Source organism: Onychostruthus taczanowskii, unplaced genomic scaffold (assembly GCF_017590055.1).
Source record: "Onychostruthus taczanowskii isolate IOZ18803 unplaced genomic scaffold, ASM1759005v1 scaffold61, whole genome shotgun sequence".
NCBI classification, from domain to species: domain Eukaryota; kingdom Metazoa; phylum Chordata; class Aves; order Passeriformes; family Passeridae; genus Onychostruthus; species Onychostruthus taczanowskii.
Genome location: NW_024503790.1, coordinates 2020038 through 2037736, shown reverse-complemented (window position 1 = coordinate 2037736; position 17699 = coordinate 2020038). Strand labels below are relative to the sequence as shown.

The 17699-nt window shown below is 45.3% G+C and overlaps 1 protein-coding gene across 1 annotated transcript; it reads right to left on the bottom strand.

Annotated features, from left to right (window-relative positions):
* Positions 1-6641: 6641 nt before the first annotated feature.
* On the bottom strand, positions 6642-14033 carry DRAXIN (dorsal inhibitory axon guidance protein). Its single transcript, XM_041419510.1, has 6 exons — positions 13571-14033; positions 12048-12235; positions 11554-11665; positions 11109-11198; positions 10776-10865; positions 6642-6754 (listed from the first exon to the last, which is right to left on the bottom strand). Exons 1-6 carry the CDS (start codon positions 14031-14033, stop codon positions 6642-6644), a joined length of 1056 nt encoding a protein of 351 aa, XP_041275444.1.
* Between the last annotated feature and the right edge of the window lie 3666 nt (positions 14034-17699).

The window sequence follows — 17699 nt, the reverse complement described above, 5'->3', positions numbered from 1 at the left end:
CTCTGGAGACATTCCAAACCCAACTGGACACGTTCCTGTGTCACCTGCTCCAGGTGGCCCTGCCTTGGCAGGGGGAGGGGGTGGCAGGGAGCTGGACTACGTGATCTCCAGAGGCCCCTTCCAACCCTAACAATTCTATGATTCTGTTTCAAAGGCCACCATTAAGTTTAAAATACGCATATATCAGTTTCTTGGCTGCAAACACCCAGCCAAAGTGTGCACAGATCAGTTTGTTGGCTCCAAAAACCCAGCCAAACTCTTCCTTCTGCTTGCACATGCAATGCAGTGAGACGAGGCTGAACATTATACTTTGATTTTAATCAGTGTCTGGGAAAGCTAATGCATGCAAAGGACTTAGCAGCTTTCTGCAGGAAGAGAGTTTTTGCACATATATTGATGGTGTGACCAAAAAGCAAGGAGTGACAAAGAAACTGTTGATAGACACCAATAAAAAGGTTATTTTGAGGTGCTAACTGTGCTCAGCTATGTCACCCAACAGCTAAGTCAAGTTAAGCTCAGTCTTAGGAGTTGAGCCAGGTAGCTAGGATGGCTGGCAGGTACTTAGTTGCTTCCTTTGGCCCTGGATTTTTCCCTAGAACTGGATGACTGAACCCTTTGCCTAAAAACCTGGTACAAACAACAAGTTCTTCCTTACTTATTCTGAAAGAAATGTGGTTTCATTTTAGAGCTAGAGAAGTTGGTAAGTGACCAATTCAACCCCTCACAGTTCAGCTATAACTTACCATTTCCTGTCCAGTTCATACCAGCAGCCTTCTCCCCACGTCTAGCAAATGAAATTACAGAACCCAGAGGTCAGGATGACATTTCTCAAACTCTCCCATCCTTGCCTAATGTATGCTGTCTGCAGTGTAAGGCTGCAATGTCTTACTAGGTTAGTTCCTTTCTTGTAATTATTCCTTCTTAAAGAAAAGATGGGGCCTCTAAGAAGTCAGCTGGGTCAGAGGTTCATTGCAGAAGTTGGATGTGGAAATACATGAGTCATCCTTCAGTCTCATTTCCAGTTCAAGCAGTGAGAATTGTGCAGTGCTGAACTTACCATCAGACATTCTCAAACAAGCCACAAATGAGGTGCTATCCAGCCTGTCCTTGACCGTGTCCTGAGTGCTATTGACTGCTTGCAGCAGCACACTTCAAGATTTCCCAAGGCAAAGCATTAAATGCTAAAATGAAATTACCTAGAAAATGCTAGGAAGCATCAAGATAAAACTGACTAGCTGCATAGCTCAGAATAACAGTAAAAAAATCTAAAAAGGCTGTGAAAGTCCCCTCAGGAATCTCTGAATATGTCACTTCCAAATGAAAGATTGAAATATAACTCACCTATTGCCACATGACACATGAGATATGCCTTCACTTCCATTATTGTGTCTTGCCTGGACACATTACTGTGTCTTGCAGGGAAGTCCTGCCTCTATCTACAGAAGTAGTGGTATCAAATGAGATCAATGCTAGTGGTTTCAGTAATGTCAAGGAATTACTGGATTTCAACATAAATGACAAAAATATAGGACAGTTGGGATGGGGGGAAAGATAGAGAGACTGAACAGCCATATTGCTGGCTCGGTGCTGTGTGTGAGGTGCACAAGGATGCCCTTCTGCCAAGACAGGTATCTGTCAAAGGAGAACTGTGTGTTCTGAAGATAAATTCCACTGTCCCAGTTAAAGGATAAGTGCTGTTAGGATGCAGCATCATGTGGGTGTCTTTGGTCCCTTCAGCATTCTCACTCAGCCTGAGACAGTCTCATTATCATTTATGCAGCATGAGCCATAATTTGAATTGAATCCACTGTTTAACACAGAGCATTTCCCCTTTTACAATAAAAGCACTTGCTTTCATTTTGTTCATCAGTGTATCATGCAGCTAATTCTTCCCTGCTTATTATATCCTGGGCTTGTATGTCATGGACTCAAGGGATTGAGGAATTATGTCATGGATATGAAAACAATGAGAGCTATGACTGACATTATGCATTTGAATGTCTCTCACACTTGTGTGATCTGGGGGTTGCTTGTTTTTTATTTCTGCTTTGTGCTGGTGTACCTTGTAAATTGCCTCTCTGTGTAACCCACTGTCTCTCTTCCCTTCCCCAGGTTTGATAAAGCAACATAACATGGTGAGGAAGATAAGCAGTGAGTTAAAGAAGGCCTGCAGGGAGAAGCAGGTTACCCAGGAGACTGGATACAGAGATTTTTGTGACTAGAAGACTGCTCCAGGTGAGTTCAGCTCACTGCAACCAATACCCAGCAATTAGCTGTTTTATGCAAAATCTGTTGTTTTAAAAAATCTATTGGTTTGCCTTGTGCAGACTGAGTAAAAGCCTAATACACAGCTGGATACCCTCCTGATAGCATAAAAGTGAGGCTAATAAGGCAGAAATGCTTTCCTTTGCATTTTCAGGACACTGTACCCTTGGTGTACAGATAAGGTAAGATGATAGCAATTCCACAGGGTTAATTCCATTGAGTTAATACAATTGCTCCTGCTGTCCTTATCTGGCCCTTGGAGGTGGAGACAAGCTCACCCCTCACAGTTCTGCCCTTCTTCCCCTCTCTAGGGGTTTAGTCTGGAGACCACTAAAGGCTGCAGCTGACATCAGCATCTCTGAGTTTTGCCCCTGGCTATGGAGTTGAGAGCAGTGAAGGCACCATACATATATATTAGCCACAGCACAAATACATATATATTAGCCACAGAGCCTTTCTGAATAAGTAGTGAGGAAGGGCATATAGAAGTTGCCTGGCTCTACAAACTCCCTTTTAAATCCCAGTGGGAAATCAGCAAACAAAATCATTATCTGGATTGGAGGGGAAACTGAAGGCATTTTGTAATGCTGGTGGAAAGCCTCCTCCTGCAATTGCACTGCAAAACAGACTATGGCAAGGTGATTTGGGGAGTGGAGAGGCCACATTAATGTGGTGTCTTGACAAATGCACTTGGAAGTCCTTCCTGATCTCAGCAGCAACGAGCTGCTCCTCTGATTTTCTAAAATCTAACTAAAGCTCTGAGATATAATTAAGAGACCACTCTTGAAGGTTCACTCCAGAAAATGAACTGACACACCAGAAGTGGTTTTATGAAGTACATATGCTCACTCAGAACATTCCAAGAAAACAACAGCCCTCGGGTTTTTTTCTGATAAAAAAATATGAAAGAAATGTTTTTTCCAGGCTTCATGTAGCAGAGAATGACTGGCATGGATACGAACAATTTGGTATAGCATGGGTTTCAAATTGAAGCACTTTCACACACTGTGGACTTACAATGGGATAATTACTGGGGGAGGGAGGGAAGAGAGAGTTTCAATAAAACACCTTCAAGTGAAAATGAATGCAGACTATTACAGACCTGAGACAGAACGATTCCCAAGTGTTTTAATTTGTGCTTCCACTCCTTGCCTCTCTTGCAGTCATAATTTCGGCAACTACCAGCAACATCCCTGAGATTCAACAGCATTTGCAGAGCAGGCAGCTGCTGAAATGATTATGTCAAATCAGCATGCTGTTCTCTCTTTTCCATGTTTAATGATTCTCACCCTTGGAGAAGCAGTTTAAGGTGATGCATAACCCTTGGACTCTCAGAGGATACTAACAGCAGTAGGTGTAGAACAGGACTTTGGGTGGGACTTTGTCACTCATCTTTCTTGCGTGCATTCTCTCTGATTAACTTCAGTAATTATTGCACAGAGTCCTGCTATGGCTGGTTTGGGCCTGGTCCAAAGTCCTTTCAAGACAATAGACAATCTTGCAAGAGCTCTGACTTAAATTCTCTGGGGACAACAGAGAAGCTGAGCTTGTGTGAATTGTTAATTTGGGTTTCTTAAACAATCAGTTGAGAAGAACATATAAATCAAGTCTTGCTTGACATTTTTAGCTCTCTCTTGTTCAGACCTAATGCCCCCAAAGGCAAAATTCTTACTGACAGCATTGTGACTATAAGATGCTGGGAAGAAAGGGGAAAGCTGCTAAAAGTTACCCATGATGGGGATGCTCTGCAGCTGCTGTCATGCCTTTGAGACAGCACAGAGTGGCACTAAGAAGCTCTGCTGTGCTCACAAGTGGGTTGGGCTTGGACAAATGTTGCCCTGGGGTTTTACATCACAGGCTGCTCTTGCATTCCACACCTTTGCAAGTTATTTACACAACAGCTTTCCTTTGCACTGCAATTGTGAAGTCAGTAGTTGTTCTGGCTGACCCATAATTCAGACTGATTCTTTTCACACTGCTGTGGCCATGCAGCATGTGCCTGTAGCACTGCTCACCCTTCCTGCTCCACCTCTGTGACACCACAGCTTGACTCAGCAGGAATGGCACTTGGTCACAGGCTCTCTTTCTGAAACTCCAATGTGAACAATCATTCCTGTAATCTGTAAATTATATCAGTAAACTTGACTGATAATAGTTAACTGAATTTTCACTGACCTGAACTAATCCCACCAATTAAGAATAATGCTATCTTTATATTCATAGTTAATAGCAGGCTGAAGGCTGAAAAGGCAAGAACTGAAGGAGTAAATCTCCTTTTAGAGTCTAAAAGCTCTGACAAAATTCAGACTTGCTTGTATTTCATGATATGTAAAATTCTTACCTAAAACACTGTCCGTGATCCTACAAGGATCCCATTTCTAGCATAAGAGGCAAGGAATATCTGCATCACTAAGGATAAAACCCCTGCAAAATTTCCTTCTTGCTTTCAGTTGCACTGTTCCCCCCAGATCTTGGCTCCTACACTAAAAAGCAGTGTGACATCAAACCTGGTTTTGATAGTGCCTGTGCATGTGGTTCTCATCAATGTCACACAGACCAGAGGCTGAGAGCTCTGCAATTGAATGTGATCAATTAGGAGCCTTTTTTCCCTTTATGCTTCCACTGACAATGGCACTGGCAGCACCACCCACTATTCCCATCTGGGCTGAAGGAGGGGCTGCACTGCTCTCCCTGGGTTAATAAATTGAATTCTTGCTGCTGTGGCATCGAGCTGAAGGCAAACCACCTTTCTTTACTTCTGTCTTTTGTTCAGAGACTGTCATGCTGTAAACAGAAATCTAAAGAGCTACATCCAGCTCTGTGGTAGGTTTTGCCCAAGTGCTCCCATACAAATTCCTCCTTTAGCAGGTGTGCACAGGTCAGAAGTGACATTGTATTCACAGTGTTTCTCTGTGGCCATTACTCATATTAGAGGTGTAAAGTGTAACACTCACAGTCTTTGAGTGAATACACAATGCAAAGTGGCACCATAGCATAAACAAAATTGCAAATTGGAGTTTTGACTAACTAAATGGAACATAGGGGGTTTAGGGAAGCTGTGTAAAGAGGATTCTGCCCACAGCACCACGATTAATATTTCTGTTCCTAAAGAAAGTGCTAGACGTCTCCAGGCTCTTGGCTGTGAAAAGCTTCATAGCTGCCTCCCTGCAGAAGTCAGGGTATTGGGGTGTTAGCAGTAGCAAAGAACATCTTCACCAGTTACCACTACTCCAGGTTAACAGGGTTAGGGTTAGGTTGCTCCAATATATCACTGAAGCCAGTAATTAAGTATTAATATAAAGAAGTTTGAAACATCTGGCTGGCTATACTAGGTAGAAACAGTTATCTCCAATTTGAGTGAAAATACAGGCAACCTTGGGCAGAGAAATTTTTCCACCAGTGGCACAATTGTTCTGTGTGATTACCTCTAGTCATCAGTGTTACCTGCTGACCTTATAGGCTTTTCTGGCTCCTCCACATCCTTGGGTGCAGTCAAAAAGCAGAAGAGTTGCACAAAGGATATCCATCATGTCTTTATTTACATATCACGGAAACACACATGCAACATGTCACAGGTTTAACTACAATGGAACAGCCTGTCCCTATCTCCTGTTACCAAAAACTTTATTTTTGGCTCACTAGGAAAACTATCACTTCCCCAGAAAGCTCCTAAAAATAATAATTAAAAATAACAGACCTGGCAGGGTAGATAAATGAGTGAGAGCTGCAGGCTGGGATGCCTTGCCACATCCTTGCAGAAACAAGGTGGTTCTCTGAAAGCAAGAAAGGAAGGAAGGATGGAGTGGGATTGGATGGTCCCAAAGATGACAGGTTCCAAGATGCAGTGGTAGTCTGTTGGGCCCTCTCTCACCTAGGCACACACCTGATCCATTTCCCATCTTTGATTCCATCTGGATGCTACAAATTTCCTCTCCTCTAGGAACTTCCAGTCCTTAAGGAGGATCTGTCTAGTTTATTCTCAAGCAATAATTAAGGGGTAAAGTTTAAGCTCATATCCCCTTGGCCCTGAAGGATCTTCCACATCTTGCCTCTCTTGGGAGAAGATGAAACTGCAGAGCCTTTTCCTGCCAGGACCATCAGAATGGGAGTCATGATCATTGCTTACTAACTAGGGGAGAGGGACTCAATTCAGTGGTGGGAATGTGCTGAAGGAAGGGACAGGGAGTGCAGTCCTGCTGTGGAAAAGGCTGATGCCACTGTATTTATAATGAACATGAGTTTCAGTCTAGCTGGGACCTGGCATGTTCACGGCCTGCAGCTTCCATCATTTGCTCAGCTTTTTCCTCTAATTCCCACTGCTAGGTATAAACAGTTTCACCCCAGCTCCTGACCATACAGGCAGGAGTCCCACCCTCCTAAACATTAATGAAAGATCCCTGCTCTCCATTGGCTGTTTCAGGCTCCACACAGCGCCCCTTCCTCCGCGTCACTCTTCGGTTCCGGTGGAATTTGGCGTAACAGCGCAGCCCTATGGAAAAGATGTTGTGAAAAATGTGTATTTTATGATTGGCTTTTTGCAAATATTAAAATGAATATTATATGGGTTATGTTAGGAAGATATGCTGTGTTAATTTTCTTAAGTAGTGTGTTAAATATAATTTCAGGTTATAACATAATGTTAAAATATAAACTGTGATTATGTAAAATACTTTTTTAAAGAGAGGACTCGCACCAGATAGCAGCCACAGGACACCTAAATCTTTCAGAGAAAAAGAATTTATTGCTCTTGTATTGAGTTCTCCCTGCCCCACTCAGCCCTGAAGATGCCATCAGGATTCAGAGGAAGAAGTTGACACTGACCAGACAGAATCCTTTGTTTGAATGGATTTACACATCATGTGTGAGATATGGATATGCAACAGGCTATTCCTTTTAAGGGTTAATCCTCTGTTAACGTGGGTCCTTTTTTGGGCTTATTTTCCCCAGAAAAAGGCAGGACCATCTATAATTCTTTGTTTTTATTGTCTCATATTGTCCTATATTCTAATTGTTCAAATTTTTATTACTCTAATTATATTACTATTTTTATGACCATTTTATTACTATTAAACTTTTACAATTTTAAAAACAAGTGATTGGCGTTTTTCACAATGTGTAGAAGTGATGATGGACCAGGGCTCACTCCAGCAGTAACACCAACTATTTCTCTGCCTCAGATACTGCTGCACTGGGGACAGTCCTAGTGCTGTGTCAAATAGGGTGGGAGAGAAATGCCTCACATAGACAAGGCGTATTGCTCTCTGGGCACTGGTGTTCTGTTTGGCTCACTGTTCTGGTTTGGGATTCAGTCAGGGATTGTTCAGTCAGGTTTCCCAGGATTCTTGAAATACCAATGAATTATTCCAATTGTTTCCAGTGATTTTATGGAAGCCCTGCTTGGTTTCCTCCTATTACTTCCCATTACTGTCTAAGTAATCTCTCCATTGGGAAATTACTACAGACTTAATGTGCAGCAGCAATGACTAGGGACCTCCCCTTGCTATTTATTTCCCTGAAGCATCAAGAGAGAAGGGAAGAGACTGTGAAGTGTTATTACTGGGAGGTCTGATCCAAAGCCCACTGCTCATCTCCTTTAATTTCTCTGTTTTAGATGCAAAATGTGCACAGTCTGAAGGAAGCTAGCTAATATAGCACGGGTGAGTATGAAGGGCGAAAAAGGACATTTTATTTGTAAAAACCATGAGTACATATTCTCCCATGGTAGTGGAAGGTAACAGGAGCCTCTGGTCATGGTAACTACTTGGTTTTGGCTCCAAGAGGTTGATTTTACGGTGTTTCTTGTCTGACTTTGTTACACCAGAATGTGTATCTAGTTGGGCCAGACAGAGTATAGCCTGTAGGTAAATAATTCTCATGAAAACCCTGCTTTTCAGTAGTGCAGGATCTTGTCATTGGGGTTGGCAGGAGCTGATTTGATCATTCTAGAAACTGCAGCTCTTTCAACTTCTAGAGCAGGCAGCAGAGGATTTATAGCTTTTGTAATAAGACAGCTTAAAACTTTCCTTGGTAGTACATTGGAGATCCAGATGATGTCACATATCAGTTCTTTGGAATTATGTCCCTGGGCAACACTGAGACCAGCTACCTTAAAAAGCTGGGTTTGTGCCCCTCATTACCAATCACCCCAGGGCAAACTGGCCTCCTAAAAGGGAAGCATGCATGATCAGAGCTGTACTCTTATCTAAGCCTCTTGTCTATCTTACCTGGATCTTCCCTCTCTGGGGATCTTTTTTATGCTACACAGGATGCACATTTGCTATCAACTTATAACTAGCTTAAGGATAAAGCAGGGCCTGGGGCAGCCTCATTAAGGATTGCAGAAACATGTTTCTAGGCTAATCTATCAGAAGGTCATCTCTGATTAGGACCTTGTGGTGTTACACAACGTGCCCAAGGTGATGACTATCATTTAACATTGCAGCTCCAGGAAAGCTGCCCATTTAACTGGGTTAAAAGTAGGCAAACAGCCTGGTCAAATCACTGGGTACCTAATGCAGGTCACAAAACTTGGCAAACAGAGTTTTGTTCTGGCAGGCAAGACTCAGTGCCTGGAGCTGATCCTGAACATGTTTAGACTAGAAGAGTGCCTTTTAACACTTTCATAATGCACCTGCCTAGTAAAGACTGCTGTGGACTCCTCAGAAATAGTTTTAAGAAACAAAAGCCTGAGTCCTTCCCACATCTACTGAATTGTTACAAGCTCAGTTGAAATTAACTTGGGAAAGTCATGTTAGGCACAAGGTCATACAAAACAGTGATTTCATAGTCTGTGATACTTGTAAGTACCACTGAAATGTTAATATATTGTGGCTTCTTCTGTTAGGTTGGTAGACATCAGGATCTTTGTTTTCAAGAGAGAAAACAAGTTATCCTAGAAGAATTAATATTCACACTATGAGTCAGTGGCAGAGAGAAGCTAAGAGCAGGAAAGCTTGGCTCCTGCTTTCACATACAAACCACTATTCCAAGTCAGCACTACAAAGTTGGGGAGTGTCTTGGGAATGGTTTATATCCCATAACCATATTTGCTTTTGCTTTTGTTTCATGTCCAGCATGGTCACTGCCTCCCCAGCTCCAGGAATATAATGATGGGTGAGAGGCAGCCTGGGATCCTGCGAGGGTTGATCCTTCCAGTGGGGGTGACTGGCTCAGCAGCCACACGGTACTGTGGGTCTGACCTGAGATTCTGCTGCCCTGTGTTTTTTTCCTTTCTCTTTTTTTCCCTCTTCCTTTTTTTTTCTCTTTGGCATTGTGACTAGGCCTTGCCAGCTTGCTCCTCTGCCACTTAGGAGCCCAGAGCCGGTGTGTGCTGTGCTCCTCACCAGTGATCTGTGCCAAGTACCTTTCCCCCGTCCAGACTAGGCCTTGCCAGCTTGCTCCTCTGCCACTTAGGAGCCCAGAGCCGGTGTGTGCTGTGCCAGGACCCCGCCCGGGTGCTCCTCACCAGTGATCAGTGCCAAGTACCTTTCCCCCGTCCAGCCCCTGCAGTTTTTTGCTACTGCTTTGGGCATTTTGCCACACTTTATCCCAATACCTAGCGTCCACCAAGACTGCTGCTTTGGGCATTTTGCCACACTTTAGCCCAACACCCAGTGTCCACCAAGACCCCATACTGCTTCTGCTTCTGCCACTGCTCGTGGCTTAGTCTACAATTCGATGTGCCGCCCTGAGGGATCTGCTTGCCCCTGCTGTTCCAGCCTGCAGCTCTGAGGCTCCTACTGCAGTCCATTTTGCCGTGTGGAGGGGCACTGGGCCCAGCTGCCCCCCGTGCTGGCAGCGGGAGCCCCTTTTTCTCTGCCCGGCCCACCCGCCACAGCCGCGTGAGGGAGACCGCGGAGCCGCCACAGCGCCCCCTGCAGGCGCGGGGGAATCATCGCAGCCGCCCTGCCCGCCGGGAGCCAGCAGCGCCCCTGCTGGCTGTGAGCGGAACTGCACCAAGGGAGCGGCGCCTGCGCCCGCGGAGCCTGGGCTGGGTCTGTGCTGCTCTGTGCTGCTGCTGCATCGCTGCTGATTGTTTGTCTTGCTATGCTTATAGATATATATGTATATAGATAGTAAAGATATATAGATATATCTACATATCTATATATAGATATAAAGATACCTATATCTATATATATATAGATATATCTATATATAGATATAAAGACATAAATATATCTATCTATATAGATAGATATATATATCTATACACAGATGTAGATATATAGATATAAAGATATATATATAAAAGACATAGATATATCTATATATATAGATGGATATATCTATATACATATATAGATATAAAGATATATATATATCTATATATATAGATAGTAAAGAACTGTTATTCCTTTCCTCATATCTTTGCCTGAAAGCCCCATAATTTCAAAGCTATACTAATTTGGAGGGAAGGGGTTCATATTTTTCATTCCAAGGGAGGTTCCTGCCTTCCTTGCAGACATCTGTCTTTTAAACCAAGACAGGGAGCAAAGAGCTGGACTCACCTTCAGTGCACATACAGTCATCATAACACTTGTTGTTAAGGCCTCGATTGTGTGGTTTGCAGAGGTGTTCACGTAAGTCACAGCAAGAGCCTGCAACACAGGACCAGGGGTCAGCACAGCTCAGGTATCCACTTACCTGCAGGGCTGCTGACACTCATGCCAGCTCCATCATACAGACATCATCTGGCCCCACAACACGCCTAGAGAACCTCTGCCCTTCCCTTGCATACCACTTCCTGTCACTAGTAGAAATTGGAATGCATGTCTTAAAACCTGGGCTAGATTTCAAACATCCCTTGTTTGGAGAAATGACTCTGCCAAGCTGATCCTGACCTGGGAGGCAGTCAAGGTGGTGATCACATGGCTCTCCTTCAGCTGTTGTGGTTTCATTTACACTGTTGGGGCTCTTACTGCGGCGTTTTTCTATGGAAAAAAAAAAGATGCTGATAGAAAATTTCACACTAGTATTTTCATTTTGGAGAGTATATTTTTCCAGGGTAAAAACAGCCTCAAATTTCAAGAGTTTGAACTCTAAACCTTCATAATTTAATCTCCTCCCTATTTCTCCACTCTCCATTTATCATTTTTACTCTGCCCTCCAAATATGCATCCAAAATGAGAAACATCCTGAAACTGAGCACAAAACTCAATCAGCATTATGCTACTTCTCTCTTCCCTCACCACTATGATCTCATGTCCTTCAGCACACCTATGAATACTAACCATAGACAAGCCTTACTGGATGACTTTTAGGAAAGAGGACAGGGAGGTTTAGCACCTTTCTTTTTAGCAGATGGCCACATTTCTGGTTTGAGGTCCTCATAATCGGTCCAGTCAAAGAGTGCCATATCCAAGGTGGGCATCACATCCCCATCTTGCCTGAGGCGGGCCTGCAAACCACAAAAAAAACAGACAGACAACAGATTACACTTCTGTAGAGACACTGAAGTCTTTGCAAATTTTCATGGTGCTTTACATTAAAAAAGGCTTTATGATTGCCCCTCCCCTCCTCCACTCCTGTCTTATCCACTGGGGATTCCTGGCATCTCATTTTCAAAAGCAAAGAACCTTCCCTTGTTGAGGCTGAAGCCAAGAAGGAAGTTTCTACTGCTTCTGTGTGAGAACAAAAGGTAAGCAACGAGTGTTAGGACATGCTGGCTCTTCAGTCAGGTGCTCCTACTGTCTCTCTGGTCCTTGAAACTCAGTGAAGTTGGATAGCTGAGGGAGAGGCAAGGCTTGGAGGTACAGAAGAGTTCCCAGCTGTCTCTTTACCTGTGACCGTGGTGAAGTGGCTGGAAGAACAGGAGGCTCTTCTGTGGAAACAGCTGTGTCCAGTGCAGCAATGAGGAGCATGGTGGGAGTCAGACTTGTAGCTTCTTCTGCCTGAAGATTTTGAAACTGTTCTTCAGAGCTTTTGGGTTTCTTGTACAGGGAGCTTGGCCCAGCATCAGGAGCCTTCCCTGCAGAGGGCAACAGGTACAGTGGCATTACCTTTCTCATCCCTTTTCTCCATGTGGCAGATTGGAGTCAAAGGAATTCATGTTTCATCCAGCTGCCAACCACTGTTCCATGATCCTGAGCTGCTGTTTTAGACCACTGTATAACAGAGTAATGAGCTATTACAGTGATAAATCAGGTCCAGAGTATATGCAGCTTGATTTTTGCATGCTTAAGACATACAAAATCACACCTCCCTGAAGATATGTCTCTCTTGTTTAAGAAGCAAAACATGGTTTTTTTCTAGTCTCAAAAGTACAAAATGTACCTGTTTAACCATTTTTAAACCAACGGATTAAACTATTGCAAATACCTGTGAATACATTCTTATTTGATTTTACTAGTGAGTTATTTCAATTTAGCTCAAGTCAGGATTTACCTAACTTGAAATTATCTTCACAGATATGTCCCTCTTCTTCATAAGTACTAATTTAAATATAGACCTTAAGTTAACCTCAAAAAATAAGCCCTGTTTGTAGGCTGCAAATATTGCTTCAAACAAGCTTTGTTGCATACTCTTTTATATTGCTAACACAAACTGTTTAGTCAGTCCTCTGAAAAAAACAATAGAGTTCTTTTTACTGAGGCAGGGAGGAGTGAAGGATGGAACTCAAGGACGTGACACCCAGCTTGTCACATAGTGTAGATTGACACAAATTCCCTCACTTTAACAGAACTCAAGGTTTACCACACTGAGCTCATACCACAGAAACATACACCCACAACTTGACCTGCAGAGGAAAGCAGTCCCAGTCAAAATCAATCAACATTTTAAAGTTATCACTGCAATTTCACATATGCAAAATTTGCATTTTGTTGTTGTTCAGCATAAATATAGAAGAGTACAAGCTCTGGTGAGAATAAACTGGTCTTCAAAGCAAAATAAGGGGGTTGTGTTTTTTCTAATTCTCATAATTTTTTGAAGTCAGTGGAGAGATTGAGCATGGCTCGGACATACTTTTTCCCAAATTGGGCCATTTGCTAAAAAGGAAAATAAAAACAACAAAACAGACCACCCTAAAACAGCCCCTCAAGTCTTAGGGTCTCTCAGAGCTCCCCCTGTAAGACAAACGAGGCCATTTTCACAAAATTGCAGCCAGCACTAAAATTCTGCTTCTGCAGTTCCCCTTTTTTCTTGTGCCTCTTTTGTTTGGCAGATTTCTCCCCAGAGCAGGCACACACTCCACACCCTCCACACACCCATGTGGCTCCACCACAGCTGCATCTTCTTGCCCTCACACAAGAGATGCTCATTTCCAGTGACACAACAGCCCCAGCTTCCCTCAGAGCTCAAATACCTTGGTGATGTTTGAGCCTGTCCCTGCGGCTGTGTCGACGATGTTCTCGGTTCTGCTTCTTTCCTTTCTCAGAGCCTGGGGACTGGTTTTCCCTCTCAGGATATGACAATTCAAACCCCAGGAACACGTCCTTATTCTGTTTCAGGGCTGCTGGCTGTCCCTCTGCCACCATCTCTTCCACAGCTGAAGCTCCACTGCCCATCTTGAGGGTCTCTTCCCCAGCCAGCTGCCCTCTTGAAGCCATGGTATGGGCCCTCTCCTTCTTGGCCAAGCCTTGCCTGTGATGGCGCCCAGTTCTGGGCTGCTGCAGCCACATCTCTTGATTTTGAAGGTGGTGGTTGTTCTCTGGGGCATTTTTGAGCTTTGTGCCAGGCTTCAGGGAGATTGCAAGACTGATGTCTGAAAGAACCAGCACACACAGGAAAAGGAAAGAAGAGAAGGTGGAAGAAGTTTCCATAATCATGGGTGCTCTGTCTCACCTGCAATTAAAAAAGGGGGGGGAAAAAAGCAACCAACATTTAGGAACTGTAAAGGCCATCAAGATTCAGTCCTAGGATATTTAGATAAAAACCATTATGGTGTCCTGAGGTGGAAGCAAGTTATTCCCTCTTCTTATCTTATCTCCTCTTTTCCCAGCCCTGGTTACAGCAGCTGAGACACAAGTGCAGGGCCTGCAGGGCTGAGAGGTCCCAGTTTCATGTGCAAATGAGGTCATCAATCAGTAGGACACTTCCCTTTGATTCCCCACTACCCCCCCTACCCTCCTATTCACAGCCCACCATCTGAGGGGCTGGGGGGGCTGGCTCCTGCCCACAGCTCTTAAGCCTGGCACAATACCAGCTGCCAGGCTGGCATCCTGGGCTAGGGGCACTGGCCCCTCCTCACAGCTGGTTTTCTTGCAATGAAGATGTCAAAATGAACAGAACTGGAGGCAGATGGTGGCCACACAGGACCAGGAACAGCCCTGAGCAGCTCAGGACAGAGACTTCTACAGGTGCTTGCATACTGCTTCAGGGTGGTGGAAATTGGTCAAAGAAAGAAAAAAAACGCTGGAGACTTTGTGCTGATAGCCCATGGCATAGCAGGGAAATAAAAAGGCTGTCAGCAGAGCAGGGGATGCTGGTCTAAAGGACCAAGGGGCAGAGGCAGACTGAGGTTTCCTTAGCTTGTCCCACTTTACCTCCTTGATCCTGCACAGGTCACCAGGCAAGGCTGTCACTGGGAGGGTAATTTATGTCCCAAGAACATCAAGACTAAGTTTCATTGAGTTCACCAGCACAGGGGCTGCAGACTGTTCTCATTCATTCTGCTTCACTGTCATATTTTTGAGGGTCTTCTTTCATCCTTTTGTTTGTGTTACAAGACATGGCTTTGGGACGTTGTGGCTTTGCGCCCTGTACAAATCAGAGCATTCTCTAATTAAGTTATTCAGTCATTCTCCCCTGTCCTTTCCCACAAAATGGGGGAAGGAATTTGCAGCATTTCTAGCACAGCTTTTCCAGACTGTCCCACTCTCTCTGGACAGCATGAAGACATGCTTAAAAACAGAGTTCTCTGGGATACTGCCTGCCACAAAACCAGGCCTGTGCTCACCTTTGAGAAACACTGTCACAGAGTTACAGCCACAGCTTTTCACTCAACCTCATCTCAGTCTTTTCTGCACCTCAGCACTTGGCTGCACCTGATTTCCATCTGTTCACCAGGAGAACCACTTTGCTGCTTAATCACAAGGGCTCATACTCCCTCCTCCAGGTGATTTTCTGCTTGGCCAATGTGTTGATTTGGCACAGCCTGGTTTTTGGTAGTGGGGAGGGCCACTGGGACAGCTTCTGTGAGAAGCTGCTAGAAGCTTCCACCATGTCCGACAGCCAATCTCTGATGGCTCTGAAGACGGACATGCTGCTGGCCCAATTAGAGAGGTTGGTAACACCTCGGTGATGACATATTTAAGAAGAAAATCAAAACAGCACAAGCACAGTTTTTCCAGGGGTGGTGAGGCACTGCGGCCATCTCGGCATGCCCGTGGTGAGCCGTGCCCTCCTGGCTGCCGCTAGCTGGCCGTGCCTCAGGCAGAAGGGCAGGGGCAGCTGCAGTGGCTTCTCCTTCCCAGGCCCTACGTGGAGAGAGGTGTTAAACAGCGGCAGCGCCGCAGGGCCGCCACTGCCCCGCGATGGCAGCGGGGCCGCCTGGCCGGCAGCGGAGACACGGCGAGAGAGAGAGACTCCACAGTGTGGAAACCAGATGAGATCAGCTTCTCAGCACTGCGAGACCCTGCAAGAATTTCTGAATTGGTGGAACTTGTTGGCAATGAGCAGCAGTTTTCTTCTAGTCGGAGAAGAGGAGGAAATGACATGTGAGGGAAAACAACATGGCGGCACCAAGGACAGCGGAAAAAAAGGAAGGGAAGGAGGTGCTCCAAGTGTCAGAGCAGATTCCTCTCAAGCTGTGGTGAGGACACAGTAAAACAAACTGTCCCCTTGTAATGCATGAGGTCCACGGGGCATGCAGAGATCCACTCACAGCCTGTCGGAAAAGTGCTCACAGTGGAGTGGGTGGGTGGCAGAGAAAGCTGTGATCCAGCAGGAGACCCGAACAGAGAGAGGGCTCCTGCTCTCCAGAGACAGAGAGAGAGGGCCCTGCTTCCAGGGACAGAGAGCCCCTGCTCCCAGAGAGAGAGAGAGGGCCCTGCTCCCAGAGACAGAGAGAGAGGGCCCTGCTCCCAGAGACAGAGAGCCCCTGCTTCCAGAGACACAGAGAAAGGGCTCCTGCTTCCAGAGACACAGAGAGAGGGCCCTGCTTCCAGGGACAGAGAGCCCCTGCTCTGCTCCCAGAGACAGAGAGCCCCTGCTTCCAGAGACACAGAGAAAGGGCCCTGCTTCCAGAGACACAGAGAGAGGGCCCTGCTCCCAGAGACACACAGAGACGGCCCTGCTCCCAGAGACACAGAGAAAGGGCTCCTGCTTCCAGAGACACAGAGAAAGGGCTCCTGCTTCCAGAGACACAGAGAGAGGGCCCTGCTTCCAGAGACAGAGAGCGCCTGCTCCCAGAGACACAGAGAAAGGGCCCTGCTTCCAGGTACAGAGAGCCCCTGCTTTCAGAGAGAGAGAGAGAGAGAGAGAGGGCCCCTGCTTCCAGAGACAGAGAATGCCCTGCTCCCAAACTAGAGCAGCCTCTCCTTTGAGGATTGCAGCCTGTGGCTGAGTGACCCACACCACAACAGTTTTGGGATGACTGTTGCCTGTGGGAGGGGACCCACGGCAGGGGAGAGGAGACTCCTCTCCTTGAGCGAACAGAAGAAGACCTTGAGTGACAAACTGACCAAAACCCCCATGCCCTGTTTCCCTGTGCTGTTGGTGGGAAAGAGGGAAGGGCTGTGGAGGGGAAAAGGTGTTTTAAAGACTTCTTTTACTTTTCGTTATCCTCCTCTGACTCTGTTAATAATACATTTACCTTATACCTTTAAATTTGAACCTGTTTTGCCCTTAGAGTATTTTCCTCACAGTCCTTATCTCAATCTCAATTAAATTTGTTAACTTTTTTTTCTCTCTCCTCTGCCCAACTATAGCATAAGAGGGTGAGCAAACAACTTTGTGGGTGCCTGGCATTTGGCCAGTATCAAACCATGACACCAGCCATTGCAGCCTGTGAAGGGTAGCAGGGAACAGCCTTTCAGGCCAATTCTGACTCCAGTTTTTGTGGAGTTGACACAAGATGCACTAGGAGCAGCTTGGGCTCTTCCTTTCCCCTTTTCTTTCAGCCTGAGAGACAGATATGGAGAATTTTGAGTCAGTGGAAACTTTACCATCACAGCAGCCCAGCATTCTGGAGTTAAGAGAGAGATGCCTTCATCCTGTTAATTGAAAAATCCCTGCTCATGCACTCACTAGCCAATCCTGCCTTTCCAAGATTCCTCTCTGTTGCTGTTCATAGCCTGGGAACATGTTTTCTGTGCAGCCATTCCCTGGAAAGAGGCAGGCAGCACAGGGGCTTTCTTTTCATGCAGTTTTCAAAAAGCTGGTCTTTCTACTGGCCATAAAAGACAATAAACTGTTCCTTGAGGGCTGATTTAGGAGGCACTGGGAAGCTCACTTGCGAAGGCATAACACTAGAAATACTATTTTATTGGCAG

Coding starts and splice junctions, on each gene's coding strand:
- DRAXIN (XM_041419510.1), bottom strand. CDS start 14,033: ATGATTATGGAAACTTCTTCCACCTTCTCTTCTTTCCTTTTCCTGTGT. Junction 11,199..11,553: donor GCCATCTGCTAAAAAGAAAG/GTGCTAAACCTC, acceptor TTTTTTCCATAG/AAAAACGCCGCAGTAAGAGC. Junction 10,866..11,108: donor CCACCTTGACTGCCTCCCAG/GTCAGGATCAGC, acceptor CCTGTGTTGCAG/GCTCTTGCTGTGACTTACGT.